The sequence below is a fragment of the Poeciliopsis prolifica genome, unplaced genomic scaffold (genome assembly GCF_027474105.1).
Source record: "Poeciliopsis prolifica strain line A6 unplaced genomic scaffold, Auburn_PproV2 SCAFFOLD289, whole genome shotgun sequence".
NCBI classification, from domain to species: Eukaryota; Metazoa; Chordata; class Actinopteri; order Cyprinodontiformes; family Poeciliidae; genus Poeciliopsis; species Poeciliopsis prolifica.
Window position 1 is genome coordinate 24,222 of NW_026562664.1, and position 20,018 is coordinate 44,239.

The window sequence follows — 20,018 nt, forward strand, 5'->3', positions numbered from 1 at the left end:
CTTTTGAATGTTAAGAGTTAATAAAGAGACACCAGCATAACATTTAAACAGTTTTCTGCCAAGTCAACTCTGTGAAACTCCAAATTCCCAGTTGCTATCCATTCACCAATTTCACTTTAGCAGCTAATCATAGCAATTCAAGTCAAATTACACAAAAGAAAGAAAAAGAGCTTCCAAACATGTCAATATTTGTAAATATGAATCATCAAAAATAACTTACCTTAGGATTGGCTCATAAAATGCAGGATTCAAATGGATAGTCCTTGTAAAGAAAGTTCTAGAGGTTGCTTCCACATGTCACCACAACATGTCTTCTTCAGAAATACTGCAGCGTTCTGTTTAAAGAGAGCCTCCTTACCGTTGAATCTAACATCATTCCCAAAAGGCAATGCTACTCACAGTACTACAGTATTTTATTAAAAACAGTAATAATTGCCCAGAATGCATTGTTTTTCACGGTGCAGTACCGTTTTCAATAGAAACAGTATGATACTGTTCAGTTTTGGCCGTTTTTTTACAGCAATTTGTTACAGTGTGGTTTTTAGTGAGAATCTGGAGTCACACTGAGCAGACTGCACTCCTCTCTATTGTTCCTCTCTGTTCTGATTTTACAAATGATCAATATGATGTTTGATGTTTTGTTGGTGCAGATTGGAGTGAAATCTGATTCTTTCCCGATTGTTTTCACAAGAGTCACTGAAAGCAGGAAAGAACAATGAATAAGAAACTGATTGCTGTAATATTGGAATCTTTTAAAAACTAGAACAGATGTAAAACATTTCAAAGAATATTCAACATAACGTTACCTTCAGAGTCCAGACATCATGCAAAAAAAGCAGAAGCAGTAAAAGGTTGATTCTCACTGCGTCCATCTGACCTGCTTATCGATGCAACATCTGCTGCTGCTCTGAACAGAGAGTCTCAACTGAAATGATCTGAAATACGCCAGATAAAAAAAAATCCCAAGGATTATGATGGTAAATTTGTTAAACATTTGTAGAATCAGAATTAATTTGACAGCTGTGCAATAATGGCTGTTGAATAAAGAGAATTTTCCTTCTGAGTGTAGGAGCTGTACGGCTCAATTTCAGTCAAGTCCTGCAGAACAAAACATGTTGTAGAATTAGCCTAAAAATCTGCATGTGAAAATAAAATAATGCATCAATTTTTTAAATATAAATTACTTCCTCTCCATGACGAATGCATGACTCCATTTGCTTTCTGTGGGGAAATAAATTAATGCAACATTGACTTGTTTGATTGATTTATTATTACAGATAAGGTACTTTTTTTTATTTAAATATTGCTTATGTTGATAATAAATAAATAAAAGAAAAAATATTGCATGTTTCTCACCGATGTGAACGTCTTCTGTAGATAAATCCCAGAATAACAGAAACCTTGATAATTAGGAGAACTGCTGCAGTCAAAGCAGAAGGAAGAGTCACTGCTGCAGACTGGCTCCAAACTTCATCTGATGAATTATTAGGATTTGATTCTATTGGAAATAAAACAAACATTATTAGAGAATATTTGGTTCATATGAGTTTGACATAACATTTATATAGATCCACTCACCATTAACTGTGATTCTGAGATGAAGAAAATTTGTTCCATTAAGATTTAAACACTGACAGGAGTAGTTCCCACTATCAGCTGCTGTTAAACTGGTCAGGTGCAGAAACACAGTTTGATTCCTGGTTTTTAGTGAGAATCTGGAGTCACACTCATGAACAAAGTCACCTCCATCCTGATACAGCAGATTGCACTGCTCTCCATTGTTCCTCTCTGTTCTGATTTTACACACAATCATCATGATGATGTTTGACGTTTCATTGGTGCAGATTGGAGTAAAATCTGATTCTTTTCCGATTGTTTTTACAAGAGGTGCTGCAAACAAAAAAGAACAATTAATGACAAACTGTCTCATCTATGAAGCAGTGGAATTTAAAGTAAGTCAGATCAAAGTACAGTTCTAAAAAGTGAAGGCCCCCGATTGATAAAAACCTCAAAATTAAATTCAAAGCAATTCAATTTTTACGTTACCTGTAGAGTCCAGTTGGCAGCCAAACCACAGTAGTAGCAGTAAAATGCTGAATCTCACTGCATCCATCTAACCTGCTTATTTCATCCAAATCTGCTGCTGCACTGAACCGAGGACGTCTGAACTGTCCTTTAAAACTTTTGGGTGACACAAACCACAAACGCTCATCTCTCAAACCAGCACAAAAGGATGTGACTCTCTCTTTTTTTTTTTAAAGGAAATGCACCTGCATGATGACTTCTCTTTGAAACAACAGACCACACAAACAGGAATTATCTCTACACAACTCAAATAAGAGTGAGTCTGATTGAAAGCAAAACAATCAACTATTATCCATGATTATATTTTCCAGTACTCTTAACATCTGAGATTAAAGCTTTGTCAGCATTCTATGATGCTCGGCAGGATTTCCTGCTTGTTTTTCTGCAACAATGGGGTTAGGAGATCTAAATGTCATGTTTGCTTTGTGGTCTTCACACATTTATAATCTTGAATGTGAGCTGCAAAAAGATTAAAGGTCATGCTACAGCTTTATGTAGGTTAGGTCCCTCATTGCTCCTTTATGCAACACTTTTACACCAACATATTGGCAACCAGACAGAAAAATGCAACAAACATCCAAGAGATGATTCTCACTGCAAAGATGCACAGATACAAATGCATTAGAACTGCTGGTTAATACAAAAAGTTAATACATTTGTTCTTTCATTTTAAAATGTTTATAAGTACATATATTTTTCCTTGAATGTTTATCAAAGCTGCAGATGCTATCAGAAATATCACTATTTACTGTATGACAGTAAATTCTTAACATCTTGATATTAAGGTTTTTGCTCAGCGACAGCCAGAATCAAATTATACAGATAACAAAACTAAAACAATAAAAAGGCTTGCATTGTGGCATCACTTTTAAGTAGCAATAAAACAAAAATGTTCATGGATATTCAGTGACTGTTTTTATTTTAATCTTCCATCAAACAAAATTATATCCTCCCATGTAGAAACAGAAATCAGATCCTATTGTAAATTATTGTGCTATACAGGTGAAACAGTGGCCATCATTTTCAAAGGTGGAGTAGATTTATTTATATATCATTTTTAAAATAAAAATGTGGGAGCTGTTTACAAAAAAAAACACACCAGATATGTCAGAAACATGACATAAAAGCAAAATCAAGTAGAAATAAGTAAAAATGCCCAAAAAATAAATGATTTTTTGTGTTAAAGTTCAACATGCAAACCAACAGAAAGGTTGTGAAGTACAACATAACAAGGAAATTCTGTTGTATTCATCAAGACAGATGTTTAATTCAAAATTTTTTCATAAATGTTTCCCAGCCCGTCAGTGACATTTGTTTCTGATTTATACTGATGGTGACCAAAGGAGACAGTTTGATAAATGTCTCTGGTTTGTTGTTGGAGACTTGAGTACAGTTCATCCTGAACAATAAAAGACAAAAAAATTGTAATAAGAACCTTCATGCAAAAGGCCAAAGTCAAGTGAAACATAATTTAATGTCTCTGTTGGGAAAAGACGTTTGAAGAACTGTTTAATAAAAGACAGGAGTAAATAGATACATTAATCATTTAGTTCTTATCAATTTTTTTTCCTTCTTCACTTTTGAATTGTTGCATAAATGCAAAGATCAGTGTTTGCATACAGTGCAGTTTAGTTCCTAAATTAACAGATTCTCTCCCTTAGCGCAACAGTGCCATCTTGTGGTCATTCTGTAAAGCACATGCAATATAAATATTTTTGGATTTCTGTCACTGCTCCTTTATTGGAGCTGAAACAATCTGTTTATAGAAACAGAATTAATCAGAAACTTCCTCCAGTTAAATATGATGTTGACAGGAAATGACGTTTCTGACTATCGATTATGTTAATAAACTCACTATTTAAGTATTCAGGAAAGTAAGTTTTGTGCCATCTAGTGATTGAGATGTTACAAGTTGTACTGGATGTCATAAAAACCACCACTAGATGAATGGATGTAAAATCTAAGATTAGAGGTAAAGTTTTACGACATTTTTTTACAGAATAAAAGGAAAACATGTTCTTCCTGTATTTTCTTGTCTTTTTTGTGACAATCTGAAAATAGTTACTTAAAAAATAAGGATATTTACTCACTACAGTGGCCGTCTCTCCTTCTGCAGACGATCCAGATGTTTCAGCTCTTTAAAACTGAAATAAACTCCACATTTACATGAAAGTTTAATATAACATCTGGAGGTAAAGTTTAAGAAAATATGATTAAAGAAACAAAAGTTTAGATTCAAAATAAAACAATCATATTGAAGATGCAGATAAAGATCGTAAGTGAAATTTGAAATCTGCAGCTTCAGTTATAAAGCTTGAATTGAGGTAAAAGAAATTATGAATATTGAATTAGTTTCTCACCGTTGTGGACGTCTTCTGCAGATAAATCCCAGAATATCTGAAAATATGACAACCAAGAAACCTGCAGCAGTCAAAGCAGAAGAGTCACTGCAGACTGGCTCCAACCTTCATCTGAGGGATTATTATTAGGAAATGAGTCTATTGGAAATAAATAAAAATCATTCTCAATCTCAACATCAGGAGAGTTATGGGTTATGAAGTACGGCATCCTTAATCCATGTGGGTGTTGTTCTGCAGCGATGTCCCATCCTGACCATGTTCTCCATGCTGCCTCAGCTAGGTAGACCACCTACTGAGTGGGCCGTCGGTGGTATCCCTATTTTTTCAGGGATACTTTGTTGGAATCTCCTTCGTGGGATTCTGGGCGATTCGATTTCCCAGTGAACTTCTCGCCAGCGGCTGGTGAGGACCCAGGTGGATTTAAGAAAATCCACAACCTTCACTACGGTCATCAGTTCTTCTTCCTGAAATTTTTAAGAAACAAAAAATCTCCAGGCTGTAGATTACCTCATTGTTTGCTCGCTGGCAAACAATTACAATTATCTAAAAAAATACAAATAAAGTTTGAATAATCTGAAGTTTGAGGAATGAAAAGGCACAGAGTGCATCAAGAAAAATAACAAAACTGTGGCAGATATTGTGCAAATTCATCACCTAGATACTATGTTCCTATTTCCACCTATGAAAAATGTAACAGAAAACAAAGTACAGGGAAAAAAACAGTTTCCAGACTCTTACTAGTTTTTAAAATGTCAGAAAATAAATTTTTTTAAAAGAACCAAAGGAAAAATAAACTAAATATTTGCATATTTTAACTTCAGAATAAAATCAAACATCTAATCAAAATGTTTGGAGGATTTAAAAACATGAAAAATAAAACAAAAATTAAACCCAAAACATGTTTTTGGTACACTAATCTCCTAATTTAACAAAATAATCTTCACAGAGTAAAATATTTCTCTAAATTATCTACAAGCATTTTGAATAAAAAAAACCCAGTTTTCTCAGGAATCCGAGCAAAACCAGGTCAGAATCATCATGACCAGCGTCGGGGGTCAGAGTAGGAGGAGCGTAGGGTCGGGGGTCCATTGAAGGACCGGGGAGAAATGTGATGTTTGTGTTTTAAAGAATACAAACAAAAACAAGTTTAAAATGCAAAACTTTTATTTGTGAGCCAAAGAGGAGGATCAGGATCCACCTGTGACCTCTAACTTAAACAGTACAAACTAATGAACATCAGAAATAAAAGATGGGGGAACAAAAAAAAAAATCTTATCAAAAAGTGACAGCTGCTGCCAGAGCCAACATCGTCAGCTTCTTGATGTCAACCTGAAGATTTCACGGCTCGGACACGCAGAGTTTGAGAGCATGGGCGGACATGTCGGCAAGCGTTTCCCCGTTTGGTGGAGCCGGCAACTGAAACGCCGCCTGGCTGCTGGTTTTCCAGTTCCTGTTTTGTTTTTTTTCGTTTTTTTTCCCCAGGCGCTGGAAGCACAAGATCATTCTTTCCACCTGCTGTGGCAAAAAACACACTAGAGGATGCAGAAGTCTAACACAAAAAGCAGCTAACAGGTATAGCAAAAATAAAACTATTATTGAAAACTATATTCCACTATTGTTCTAAATCTGAATTAATGGATTTTAGGGGAAGGAACTTTGTAATTTTAACAAATATTACGAGTTTATTTCTTTTACATAAAGGCAGGGAGGGGAGGACGCATCCCAAGTGTTTGACTTTCAGTCACCACTGCTTTAATTGCTGAGGTAGAGATGCGTCCCGCCTTGGGACCGATGTTTTCATAAGCCCTCCAGTCAGAGAGGTGCCGAGTCTCAGCTTCCGCGCCTTAAAAACCACCGAACCAATCCGACTGCGTGTCCTTTGACTCCCTTGGTTCCTTTGTGAGCTGGTAGGCAGAGAAAACCATCGACGGTGACTGGGAATGAAACACTGGGACTCAACTGGACAGCCCAAAACACACGAGAAACCCACACGGCATCACACGACCGAACCATTTAGCTTATCTTTAATAATACTTTTAAACTTGAGGGCGACAGCTGAGTGGCACAAGCTGATTAGTTACTGCTATGAATACATATATTTATATATATATATATATATATATATATATATAAAAAAATTCCCTTTGTAATCTTTGCTACATTCAATTGTCCAAACTTGCTACTTGACAAGAGGTTCTTTGTTCGCTTCTGATTCACAGAAAAGATTTCTTTTAAAATCTCAAAAATACAGCTGGTTTTTGGTGAGCCAGCCATAAAAAAGAAAAAAAATACTGCCGCTCCGTTTCTTCCACATAAACCTCTAAATATTAAATCATAGTTTGAACTGAAAAGACATAGTTAAGTAACCTCAGCTCTAATATTTGATATGTTTGACATGATGTAACAGAAGCTCTCCAAACGCTGATATGATCTGGTTTATCCCCAAATCGTTGATAAAACAAGCGAGAAACTAAAGCAGAAAAGAAAGGGATCCGACTAAAGCTTTGCATACATGGGTTAAAGAAAACAGGAACAACAACGACCAAAAAAAAAATTACAAAATAGCTTTCTATGGCCAGGTTGATTCAGTACAAAAAAAACCTAGCTTTTGGTTTTACAGTTACTCTTTCCCAAAACATTTTAGGATTAATGATGACTGGCTCTGGCGATGAATATCTAGTTCAGAGCGGCTCTATCTCGATAAGCTTTGGCAATGTCCGATGAGCAATTTAACCAGATTGCCTGGGCAGGTAGAGGGAAACGAGGCGGCTCCACCTTCACATGGACTCGAACTCGTCAATGCGCTGCTTTGTGTTGCCCTGCCGGATTTGCCGCAGCGTTTTGTACTTGTCTCGGCCCTGTTTGACGTTCTCGGCGTGCAGCACGTCGTTCTGCGTCTTCTTGGTCTCGTCTCGGGCGTCGGCCAGCTCCGAGCTCAAAGTCTGGACGGGAGAGACGAGAGGAAGCCGGGGTTGATGAGGCAAACGGGAGGACAAATGGAGACAAATGTGAACAGGACAGAGGCAAAGGGGTGATTTGATCAAAGCTGGAGGTTCAAAATGCTTTTTTTTTTTTCCCCCTTCAGACTTCCTGCTGTCAGCGGTCATTATAAGAGCATTCCTTCGCTGAACTTTCCTATGATCACTTTCTGTCAACATTAATAAAAGATACAACTTTCACTCAAAGGTAAAACTTGACTGTTTCTCTGATTTAGAGGAATATTCGTTTGGTTCACTTTTTCAGGTTTTTAAGTTTCTTTTGAGACAATTTTGATTTGTTCTGGTTGTGTAGCTTCAGTTTGAGAACTGGCCTATGCAGCAGCCAAGCTTGTATTTGGATTTTGGTTTTTTACTTTTTAAATGTGGCTAAATCCAGACGTTTCAATACGCTGCATTAAGAACATGGGGTAAATTTATGAAAACACTTAGAAACATTAAGGTTGAGCAAAAACAACTGGGACATTGATTGTTTAATTGCAGACATCTGGATTCAGCTGTATCTGAATAAACATGAAAGAGGAGACAGATTTTCTGGGGGTCTGATTGAAGCTGGGCTACAGTCTAAGCCAGCACAGCTCCTGCTGAGGGCAGGTTGATGGAGACGAACGGACAAACAAGTGTGCCTTTGTCTTACCCTTATTTGCCATTGCTTGGCCCGCGTTTCTTCTTTGTTACAAAACTGCTGTTAGAAAATAATATATTCTTGTTGTTATTTGTTTTTGTGGGATGTAAATGTCCTTGTTTAATGCACCTTTAATAAGTAGTTTTTTGTTTTGATTGCAGCAGCTTAACTGAAATGTATTCCAGACCGAATGTAGAAAGTGGTTTTAGAAAAACGTTCGGCTCACGAAGCCAGACGCCACCTTCCTCAGAGACCACCTCTGAATCCTCTCGTCGGCGCTTCTCACCTGCAGCTGCTTCTTGACCCGCTCGTTCTTCTGCGCTTCGGTGATGCGAGCCTCTTCGCTGCGGAGGTCCAGCTGGCAGACGCCCTCGTTGGACAGCTCGGCGCTGGCCTCGGCGTGGTTCTCGTCCTGCTCGTCGTGCTCGCCGTCGCCGCCCGGGTGAGCGGGCGCGGGGATCACAGCCGTCTTCAGCTCCTCCTTGGTCTTCTCCAGGTCCTCCTGAGCAGACAGAGCCTGCAGGCGGACAGAGGACGAAACAGACACTGAGACGGAGACCCACAGGGCTTTTGTACCTGGGCTTGGCGCCGTGAAAGTTTGCCGTCACAAACATACATGCTAACCTTTTAATAACCAGATTATTAACGTCACAATGTCTATGCGGGATAAAAACTCATCAAAAGGCTAAAAAGATTTTAAAATGTGGAGCCAAGTTAAGATTCTGATGCCTTTAAGTTGGTTAAAAAGGCTTTGAAGTCAAATTTTCAGATTGTTTTTCATATGTTCCACATGGATGGACAGAGACAGAAAAGACAAACACGCACAAAAATAATAAAATAGACAGATTAACTGATGGGTAGATAAAATAATGAATCAAAAGTTAAATCTGTGAACGGACCATCTAACTGATGGGTGGACAGAATAATTAATAATTAGATGCACAAACCACATGGATAAACCGACGAACAAGTGGGGGAAAAAGTGAAGGATATTAGGGGGTGTAACAGTACACAAAAATAAAGGCAAGGTACATACCTTAGTTTTAATGTCACGGTTTGGTTTTCGGTACGTTTTAATCAGAAGAAAAACAACATTTTATCCCTCCTTTTACTTGAATCAGTAAAAACACTGATTAAGAACTGACTGGAGATTTGTTTTGATTTTGGCGATTACGAGAGACGACGACGACTAAATTGGTTAGAGTAACATTCGCTGATAAAGAAATGCATACATGAGCCAGAGTACTAGTTACACTCGTACATTACAAGCAAACTTGTCATCTGAAAACAACATCTGCCATAATAAAAATTGACACGGCCTTAGAGGCAAGTCCAACACTCCAGGCAGCTGGATTTGGAGACTTTTTTTTTTTATCAGTGATGTTTACATTCTACTCCTTTTCTTCCTCCATCATCGTTAAATAAGAAACCTTTATGTATTGAGCTTTACTTTGTTTTAGATTAGTTTTTTATTAAGTTGTTCAGTGGATCGTACAGTTGGTGGATGTCAGTTTCTATCACTGCTTCTCAAGAGTTAAAACTGACTTTGAATATGGAATCAACATCCTGAGCGAACATCACATTTGAAAAAGACAAAAATAAAAGAAAGGAGTGATACAGAATTATAATGTCTTGCACCCGACACTTTTAACACTTGTTCAGTTATTACATTCTCTGCAAGTAATGACAACTGCAGTACCTTGTGCTGCCACTCGGTGGCCTCATCCTCCTTCTTCCTCTTAGCTTCCTCCAGGAGAGCAATCTTTGCTGTGAACTCTGCCAGCTCGGCGGCCTGGGACACCAGAAACAGGCCGTGTTACAGATACTGAGCGCAAATGCAAAAAAGTTTCAAACGCGCCAAAAGCCAAAAACACACCAGTTGCTCTTGAGTCTTCTGCTGGTCTGCTGCCTGCTTGGCCAACTCTGCCTTGGCCTCTTCAGCTGCTTGTCTCTCCCTCTCCAGCTTCTCGGCCTCCTCTCGTGCTTTCTGTCTTTCCTGCTCCAACTCCATGGCCCGGCGAGTCTGTTCTTCAAGCTCTAACAGAGGACACAGACGCAGGTTTAAGTTGGTTAAAACCAATGGTGCAATTGCAGCAAACATGATGGATGGAGAGAACAGAGGAGTTTGGGTACCTCTCTGAGCCTTCATGGTCTGCTCCTCGATCTGCCGCAGCCTCTCCATGAGCTCTTCCTTCTCTCGCTCTATTCTTTCCTTCTCCTTCTCGGCAAGCTCTCGCTTCTTCTTTTCATTCTCCAACTGGGCCCTGAGAACATTTAGAATTACGACAAATGCTTGTTTTCTTTAGGGGTCTTTGTAAAATGATTTGAACAAATAAAGAAACACGTGTCATTAGGGACTATAACTCCAGTTGACACACAGCTGCAGTAAATCTTGGATGATGGTAAAAGTTTCACTCCAGGTTTAAAATTTTTCATACAATCAATTTCAAGTTATAACATGTTATGTTTTTAGTTTTTACTTGATGGGGACATTTAGTTGTGTATTTAATCTCTGTGAGGTCATTTTTTTCAGTCTGTTCAGTGTTTTCTAAAGCATGTTACTGACAGCGTTCCTACCTTTCCATCTGCTTGTGGTGCTTTTCTTCCCGGGCTTGGGCCTTCATCTGCTGCACTTCAATGGTGTCTGGCTTTCTTCTCCTCATGTACAACTCGTGGTTACCCATACACAACGCCAAAATACGCTTATTGATGCGCAGTCGCGGAGCATAAAACACAAAGTCCTGGAAAAATTGAGAGTAAAAGCATACACTTTTCTTTAAAGAACTTGCACTGGTTGACGCCTCAGGTTCTCTGATGATCATTTTACTCACAGGCGCTTTTTTGTCAATAGGCTTGATCACAAACTTCTTGTCATTAAATGAGATGTTTCTGATCTCGCTCCAGGGGAAGCCGATCTTTGGTGACAATCTGAAAGAGAGGAAACAGCAGAATTGGGACTGGAGGTTAATTTTGAGTTTTTATAAAAACAATTACACCAACACCCATCATGGGTGGATTTAGCCTGAGATGTGGTTCAGATAATCAAGAATTACAGGCTGCCTGGTACATCGGGACCCTTTATTTTCTTGTTCATTTCTCATGTTTCTTTGATAAGGAACGAAAGCTGTAATCTTTGATAACGATGCAGATTCCTATCTAAAGGAATCTGCACAAGATCAGTTATTAAATCCATTCTCTATTTCCAAACAGTGAAAAATAAACCTGATTCACCAGAATAGGAAAACCCCTTGAACAATAAAAAGATGGGAGTTTTTCCTCCTTCCACCTTCTAACAATATCTGTAACTCTGCACCTTCAGGTTTAAGGTTACACCATAGACTTCGTTATGATGACACACATTGACAAACCTCCACCAACTGTTACGACTGAGACATTAGGATATGAGCTTCCAGCTAATGCAGTCTTTGCATAATTACAGGTTTATAGCTTAAAAATATCATTTTTATCTTTATAGTACAAATAAATAAGTAAATATTCATTGGGATCAGGCTTTGAATACAGAATACATACTGAATATAGACTGAAAACATCTTTGCATATCCAAAACTGTCATCTCTAAAAAGGTCACATCTTTAATCCCTAAACTTGTAAAAAATATTTAAATGAAATTCAAACTGTGTAGGAATCCTATTAGTTATCAGATGTGTGTTTCAGTTCTAGGCTTGAGAACTTCAGTGCGAATCCCTTACTTGTCTCATGTTCATAGATGTTGAGACCCAGAGCGTCCACGCCCAGCCACAGCTGTGTGCCCTTCTTATTTTTGATCTCAAAGTAGTTCACTCCGTACATTTCCAGGTTGAGCAATTTTTAGGTACTCCATCATAGAATCTTCTCTACAAAAATAAACAAAACAAGAGAAATGATTTTAAAACTATCAGAACAAAGCTTTTTCTTGTAAAACAGAATATATTTGACTGTTTTATCAAATGCAAATTGGAGAAGAAAGTGAAATCAAACATGGTGAAATTATATGGTGTTTTATCACATTTAACCCAGTGATATTCTAACATTAAATGACAAATCTAAGCACATAATGACATAAAAATGTTAACAGCTACCTGAGCATTCCTTTGTGCTCCTCATGCCAGGTCTGTATCCTGTCCTCCCATTGCTCCTTCGTCAGCTTGTGCTGCTCCAGAACTCTGGGAAAACACACAGACAGTGACGTTCACCTGAAGGAATGTCAAATAGCCTAAAATTGCTTCCTCTGGAGGAAATAATACAGTACTTCAACAGGGAATGAAAAACAGTTGATTTTCCTCTCAACAAAAGGGTCACTTTCTCAAGGAAGAGAGCAGGTTGCTCCAGACGTCACAAAGCAGTCTGAACTTTTTCTGTTTTATCACATGACAGACAAAAACCTCAAGGTACCTTCATTTTATTTTAAGCAATAACGCTAAGAATTCAAATGCAAACAACACATTTCTGGGTTTTTTATTTTATTTTTTTAAAACTTTGAAAAATGAATGTATTCTTGTCCTTCCACTTCACATTTCTGCACAACTTTGTGCCGTCTGGTGGAAAGCAGGGTCTATTGCGTTCACATACCTCTGAGGCAGCAGTCTGTCATGGGTCAGGTATCCGGCCTTATGGACGTCTTTGTTGTAGTCTCCATACTTGGCCTGGACAGCATATGAAGCCAGCAACACGGCTGTCTCTGGAGGACAGTAGTTCTCATCGTTCAAAATGGCCTCTTTGACCTGAAAAAGAAAAGAAAATAATTGCACATTAGCGATTCTGTGTCCAGATTTTGGAATTATACAAATGTTTACTTTTCTTTCCAAAAAAAAAAAAAAAATTTTACCTGCAAGAAGAAGAGTCTCTGTGTGATCTCTTGATCAGTTCCTCAGAAACATCCTCTGGGAAGAACTTGGCCCTGAACTTGAACTGCAGAGGGTTTTCTTTTTTCACGTCTTGCTGGGTCACCTGGGAAACATAACCAACATTGTGATCCATCAACTAAGCAAGTCACATGAATCAGTTGGACAAAATTTTAATTCAAACACATGCAGAAATGCCTTTTGCAGATTGTTAAAGTGGAGATTAACCAAACCAACAGCAGCAAAAAATAAATAAATAAATAAAAATCAACAACTGACCTTTTTGTTCAGTTTTAGCCAGGTGACGTAACCTTTACTGTCCACATACTGCAGACCAAAGAACCAAACTTCCCGCAGACCTACTGTTTTTACCACCTGGAATGGAAAATAAGACAAAAATGTGCATGTCAAATCTTCCACAGCAAAATTTTGAAATTCTCCTCACGGTGGGACTTTCAGTGCAGTGCAGACATGACGACATGTTTAGCTACTTTAGTGAGAATCACCTGGTCAAAAAGTTGTTTTCCTGTGGTGTTAGGCTGGATGGCAAACTCCAGCTCTGCATCCATGGTGGTCACACGGACATTGATCTGCACAAAAAATAAAACATAAAAACTGTAATTTACTTTGATTATACTGTTAGACAAAGGTACACTTATCAGGATTTTCCTGGGTGGTATAGTGACCAAAAACAGTGGGAGCTCTTAATTCATTAAAAAAAACAACAACAAAAAAATTTCCTGTACTTGATCTACCAGGAGAAAATTGGCTGATTAAGATCTTTGGCCATCTGACTGCTGTATCTCTAGTCCAACAAATCCAAAGGCTTCATTGAGAAAATGAAAATTATGCAATAATGACTTTCTATTTACTCCTCATTGCATTTGCAAGCTTTTTTGAGCACACACCTGTGGTTGAGACCCAAAAACGTTCCAGTAAGGCTGAATTTCGGCATCATGTAGGAATGCACTGATCCACTTTTTACCCCCCTTTTGATGCCAGAATCTGAGGTTTGGCATCAGCTGATACCGATTCGATAGAGAAAAGCAGCTCTGAGTTGACTTAAGACGTTCCTTTATTTGGCATAAATAACTTTGCACCAATGCAGCAAACATAAATTACACAGACAGCTTCATAAGCTTGTTCAAACATGTAAAAGCAACACAACTTTGATTGTTCAGTCAGTGTAATTAGGATTATAACATCCAGTGCATCTCTCTTGTATAATTTATAGTTTAGTCCTGAATTTCAAAGCAAAAAAAACTTTCCTTTACCAAAGTAAAGCAAACTATTTAGATCCTCGAAATATACGTGAAATACAAATGACAAAAATCAAAATATCAGTTGCTGCACTACTGGAATTGCAAAGGACCTTTAAAGGAATATGCAGCAAAAACTAATGTTTTAGCTGTCATGCATTCATGTTGTGGGATGAAAGTGTCGAGGGCAGTGGAAGGTTGTAGCGGCTGTCTGGGGTTTCTTGGCATACCATAGCAGCACAAACACAGTCAATCGCTTCCATCATACAGCCCAAGCACTGCATTGTGAGAAAGCCTGTTGCCTACAGGCCTCTGCTGGGTGGAGCAGACGCTAAAAGTCAGCTATTGGCTGCGGCTAAGCTGTGCTGGCAGCAGGCCGAGCAGCAGCTGATGACAAAGAGCGAGGAGGGCTGACCTCAGAGGCATCTCACATCCTTCCTCTCACACCTACGTGCACGCAGTGCACTGCATGAGCTCAGTGGCGGTTTGCAGCACATGACGAGAGGCGGCAAGGTGCTTATTAGGGCGGATGATGACAAGCAAGTAGGGCAGGATGAGGAAGCGCAAGAAAACGAAATGAATTTGTGAGCGAGGCAGAGCGCAACCGGAAGCACAAGAGAAGATCTGGGGAAATTGAGATGAAATTACAGTAAGAGAAGTTGAGCGCCAAAAAAAAAAAAAAAGGCTGAGGAGACAATTTTCTCCCTTTTCTGCTTTGCAATCATACACAAAACCTCAGGAATGATTGTTTTGGATTCCTCTGCTCTAATTTTAATCAAGTTTTCTGCCATCATTCCTCTCTTGTGGTTTCTCTCAGCATCGTCCCAAGAATGAACAACCCAGGAAACCTGAGCAAACGCTGAACTTAACCCTCGTGACTCCCACTGAGTACATGTGAAAAGTTGGAGCATGCCTGAGGCAGGAGTCAGAACAGAACACACACTCATCTGTTTTTAAGTTGTGACACTCTAGTCCTCGTGCTCCGTGTTTGTGGCGACGCATCAAGCAGGACGCTGCCAAAACATTGGAAACCAACACGCTGAGGAAGAGGAATCTCGTCTGGAGCAGACAGTCAGTTAATCCCTTTGCTTGCAGACAGAGGGGGAGGAGATGAGCGACGGCAGCAACATGCTGGGGCTCCGACACCGCTAATCATACGAAGCGACAACCGCGATGTCTTCAAGAACTGGCTTTTGCAAGTCCGTTTGTTCCGAGATATAATAAATTTAAAATTATTATTTGTGTGAAATTAGACTTTTATCAATTGTGTTAGATCATTTTAAAAGCTTAAACCTAACAGCTGAAGGAAAAGGAAACAAAAAAAAGAAAAGAAAAAAAGAAAATTATTTAACAATTTGGGAATTTTACTATTTGAAGAGAGGTTCATACTTTGAGAACAAATCAACATGCTATGGGAGAAAGCTTGTTCCACACCAAATAGAGTTGTAGTTAGTGCAACATGGGAGTTCCTGAACGTGATGCATAATCTGATCAGAAAAAGATGAGATCTTTGAGCTTCCAAGCAGCTGGTCACTGATTGGGCCCATTGAGGCGTCTCTACTGATAAAACACACGCAGTAAAAATAGAAAACACATGTAAAGAGACTGGCACATTGTTTAGGAACAGCAGATGACCACCTCAGACATATGGACAACAGGAAAAATGTGACAAAAGCATTAAGGGGCTTCACCCTGTTGGGTAAATCCTCAGCCATTCAAAGAACTTCTACCCAGCTTTATTTACTTCTTTTGTCTTAAAAAAAATAAAAATTCTACACGTCCTCTTCCGCAATGTTAATCTTGCTCAACTTTAGCCTTCTTTAAAGATTTGTGCAGCATCATCAATATATGAGATTCTCGCTCTCCCTTTCAGCAGCAAAGCTCAGTCCTCACTCTGATGTGTCCATTGTTAAACGTGCAGCGGTTTAGTCACCGTGAGCTGTTGACAAAGGGTTTGCTGAGAGCCGTCTTAAAGCAAACACACACCGACTGCAGTCAGTACAGAGCTGCTAATCTGAGCTGCCAGGCTCAGAGCAACTGTCTGTCTCTCTGATTAACCTCCCAGCACACAGAGGGAATCCTCCCACACAGGAGGCGAGGCCAGAAAGGCCAGAAACTGTTCATCTGAAAGCGGGGGTCGTCATTTTACAGATACGTTCTGAAAAACTTGATGGGATCTTTACGTCGTGAAGCTCATCCTTCTTCAACAACCGCTCAGTTGCCTGGTGATCTTCTGTCTGCAAGCTGCTCTTTTACTTCCACAGAACCAGGATGTTGACTTAAACTGGGCCCCAAAAAGTACACAGAACCCCTCTCTCTCTCTCTCTCTCTCACACACACACACACACTCTGTCTTTCTCTCTTCGGCAAACAGAAAAATAGCCTCAAGCAAGTAATCGAAAGTCTTCTTCACAGAATGGTTTCCAAGCCGAGGGAGTAAAATGTTAACACAAATACAAATGAACAACTGAAATATTTGTTTAAAGCGGAAACCAAAGACAAGAGATGGACCAATCAATATACTGGATATATTGGAATCAATCAGTTTGGTGATGCTCCTGTTAAAGTCTGATAAATCTGTTTTATTTCTCCTGCTTTTTAGTTAAATGCATAAATCAGAAAAAGTTTTCATTATGATCCTCCCCAACCTAGCCTAGCTACAATAAACATGTCTGTTCTTTTTGATTGACTGGGTTAATCTAGAACACCCCTATGGAAACATGAGCTTTGCCTCTGAAGGTTCACAGGTTTATGGTGAAGTTTCCTAAATTTCCAAACTTCCATAACTCAAAAACAGAAACTCAAACTTTACTTCGATCTGAATTTCTTACTTTTGATTAAGTCTGACCAGCCACTTCCCTTTTTTTGCCTCTCGTTCTTCTACAACTATACTGAATGAAGAAGAACGGCAGTTTGATAGAGGATGTTTAAAAGGGGAATTACAAGATTTTTGCATTAAAAACATTCCCTCATACATTTAAAATTTTTATTAAGCTAAAAAAAAGTGCAAAACTGTACTTCTGATGTATTCAATTGAAAAAACAAAAATATGATTTCATACAAAAAATTGCCTGATTGATTGATGCATTCTCAAACAATTAGTTTCACATCCAGATATGAGAGGCACTTTAGAAAATACAGACAGACCATGAACTTCCTTTCTGCCTGTACAAAGCTACCATATTTTTCTCTTTGACCAGGCATTGATCTAGCAGAGCGGCGGCTTGTTTACTGTACGATGAGAAGAGGAAGTGAAGGAGGAAATCAGTGCTTGTCTGTTCCTCTTTAAATCTTCCTAAAGCCCAAGCCACCTCCTACCATCCAAGAACAGGGAGGTGCCTCACTTACAGCACGCTTAAAATTCAACCAGTTCTATTTTGCAGCTTCCTAATTACAAACAGTAAGAAAGAACCTTGCTTATGAATCAGATTAATGTGGAATAACTCATAAAATATAAGCACCAAAAGCGTGTGAGAATTAGGATTCCCAAGTCTAATTTGGATAAGAGGCTCGACTGTGGAAAGCAGACACCCATGACAAGACTGCATCAAATTGGTTTTGTTTTGGCGCTGTTCACATCCTTGGACTGAGACATTCTCTTTTTACCCTTTTCAACAACAATGGCTGCAGTGTTGTTGCTGCCGGCCCAGTGGGCTTGGCACTCTGCAAGACAGTATGGCTGTTGTTTATTTGGAAGAAGTGCATGAGGAGTGGAAGGAAGCAAGACAGTGAAGGTACCACTTTCAAGACGCTTCACATTCATCTTTAAGTAAATTGATTTTGAACACAACAAGAGACTATTTGCATAACTAACACATGCAGGAATGAAGTAGAAATTCCTCCATCTTACCGGTTTAGGCATGTTTGCGTCCTCTCCACCTTTCGCCTGACAGCTGAGAGGATAAATCCGTCAGTGGACGGAAATGAGACCTGAAATTAAAAGAACATTAGTTTTTTAAACAGGTGATCTGGCAATGGATGAGTTCAGGAAGAGTCAATACATTCAATTTTCACGTCAGAGTTGAGACTCGCTCAGCTAAGTCTCGATAAAAGTATTGAAAGTTGCAAATAAAACAAGAGGAACTTTATTTGAAGACAGGAGGGAAAAGGACGAAAACAAATACTTTCCCATCTCTTTCGATGGCAACACAAAACAAAGAGGTGCTTGTGCAGTGAATCCCACCATGTTTGCTTAAAGGTACATAAGTGGAAATGGAAATAGTTAGGAGACAACTAAATTACATTATTTAGGGGAGTAATACAGTCATTTATATGATAAATTCTACATCAAAAACCTAAAAAATATAAAAAAAAGCACTGTATGCATTTGTATTCTGTCCCCTCCTCCTCCTTTGGGGTGTGTCTTTGCACATTTACTAACATTTCTGCCCTTTCCTCTTCATAAAATAGATTATATAAAGAGCAGCTTTAGCACATATTCTCAGTTGGACTTGGATTTGTAAATTAAATACATAATTTTAACACAAGAGCAAGCTTTGATTGAATCAGACTGTAGCTGTGTCTGGAAGTTGAAGGTTGGCGTTTTCCTCCCCAGTCTTATTTGCATCTCTAACCATTCGTTGCTCCTTGGTTTTAGAAGAGCTTTCTAAGCATTCAGCCAGACTGAGATTTAAAGAGGCAAAAGACAATGAGGTGGATTAGCAGAGCTTGGCAACAACTGATAGCGTCATCCAGGAATACAGTCTCAGCTGCATAGATATTGAGCTGCTAGCATGTCAGGATAGTCAAGTACAGCTACAGTCTTCAGTCAGAAGTTTCTTCCAAATGGTTGCAAGACTGACTGCACCAGACAGCATCAGAAATTTAGATGGTACAATTTAAAACATTTCTCTTTAAGATACTTCTTGGACTTGCACTTTATTTTAGACAGTTTAACGTTATAATTTTACCATAAAAGTGTCAAACACACATGTCCGATAACTTAATAAAATTGAAATATCATCCAATTGATTGAAAAGACGCGGATTTTTATCAAGTGGGGCGTTTGAAGGCTAACTCGTCCCGTTTGATCAGCTAGCTCAACTCTTTACCCGCCGATTTGGCTTCCGTTTAACCGAAATTTAACCACAACTTCATCAAACAGCGGCGAGACAAACTGTTGCTCCACTAACATCAGACTGACGCCAAGAATAGCTTCAATGTTTGAGAGAAACAACAACAAAAAACAGCATATTCTTTTGGGTTTCTAAGTACTGCACGGCAACTGCTGTCGGTGTAAATATACAGTCTGACATTTTCATGCTAGTGGGTGTAGTCCGCATAACGGGACGAGCCTAGCCGAGACTGTGAAGTTTCGCTTGTTGGTAATTAACTAAATTTACCGACATATTTCAGAAAGTCGTTGAAAAGGGGCTAATAAAACCGTGTTTTCTGAGAGTTTGTTCGGTTTAATGCAGACAGGCGGGTTTAAATGTACGTTTGAGACGCCAACGGCACGAGCACGAGGACATCCGCTAGTCGCGCATCAAAGTTGGAGAGAAGCTCATCTTTTTTTTTTTTAAGAGAAAGGAAAACTCACCGGGGCTCGACGTGTCTACCTCAAAATTCAATGGAACAAACTGAGCTGTAACTGAGCTGTTAGTTCCTGCTATTAAGTCTCACACTCAATCACCTACAGACATGAGAAAAGCGTTTAAGTCTAAACAACCGTAAGGCGATTTGGGGCGTCCGCGTCAATGTTCACGGGATGAAATACCACAGGTTCCGGTTAAAACTTACAAAATAAAAGCCTAATTCGGAAAGATCTGAAGAGGGAAGCAGGATACCTTTAAACATTTCGGGTTCTAAAGGTTTTCACCATGAATATGAATATGATTTTTCATATAGTAAAC

The 20,018-nt window shown here is 38.9% G+C and overlaps 1 protein-coding gene and 1 pseudogene across 2 annotated transcripts; both read right to left on the reverse strand.

Moving 5' to 3' along the window:
- Positions 1 to 443: 443 nt before the first annotated feature.
- Positions 444 to 2,137, reverse strand: LOC129357724 (uncharacterized). Of its 2 annotated transcripts, XR_008605572.1 has the most exons (6): positions 2,047 to 2,137; positions 1,579 to 1,890; positions 1,357 to 1,498; positions 1,185 to 1,221; positions 807 to 1,098; positions 444 to 696 (listed from the first exon to the last, which is right to left on the reverse strand). XR_008605572.1 is itself a non-coding variant. In XM_055026774.1 (5 exons), the coding sequence occupies exons 1-5, from the start codon at positions 2,111 to 2,113 to the stop codon at positions 1,009 to 1,011; spliced, it is 648 nt and encodes a 215-aa protein (XP_054882749.1). In that variant the 5' UTR covers positions 2,114 to 2,137; the 3' UTR covers positions 444 to 1,008. The 2 variants fall into 2 exon arrangements, 1 of the variants encoding a protein (XP_054882749.1); XM_055026774.1 differs by having other exon boundaries at positions 444 to 1,098.
- Positions 2,138 to 5,931: 3,794 nt separating this feature from the next.
- On the reverse strand, positions 5,932 to 19,844 carry LOC129357726 (radixin-like; annotated as a pseudogene).
- Between the last annotated feature and the right edge of the window lie 174 nt (positions 19,845 to 20,018).

Excerpts from the sequence above, each read along its gene's own strand:
- LOC129357724 (XM_055026774.1), bottom strand. The coding sequence starts at position 2,113 with ATGGATGCAGTGAGATTCAGCATTTTACTGCTACTACTGTGGTTTGGC. Across the intron at positions 1,891-2,046 it reads CTGCCAACTGGACTCTACAG|CACCTCTTGTAAAAACAATC; the intron begins GTAACGTAAAAA and ends TTTTGTTTGCAG. Across the intron at positions 1,222-1,356 it reads TACAGAAGACGTTCACATCG|AAAGCAAATGGAGTCATGCA; the intron begins GTGAGAAACATG and ends ATTTCCCCACAG.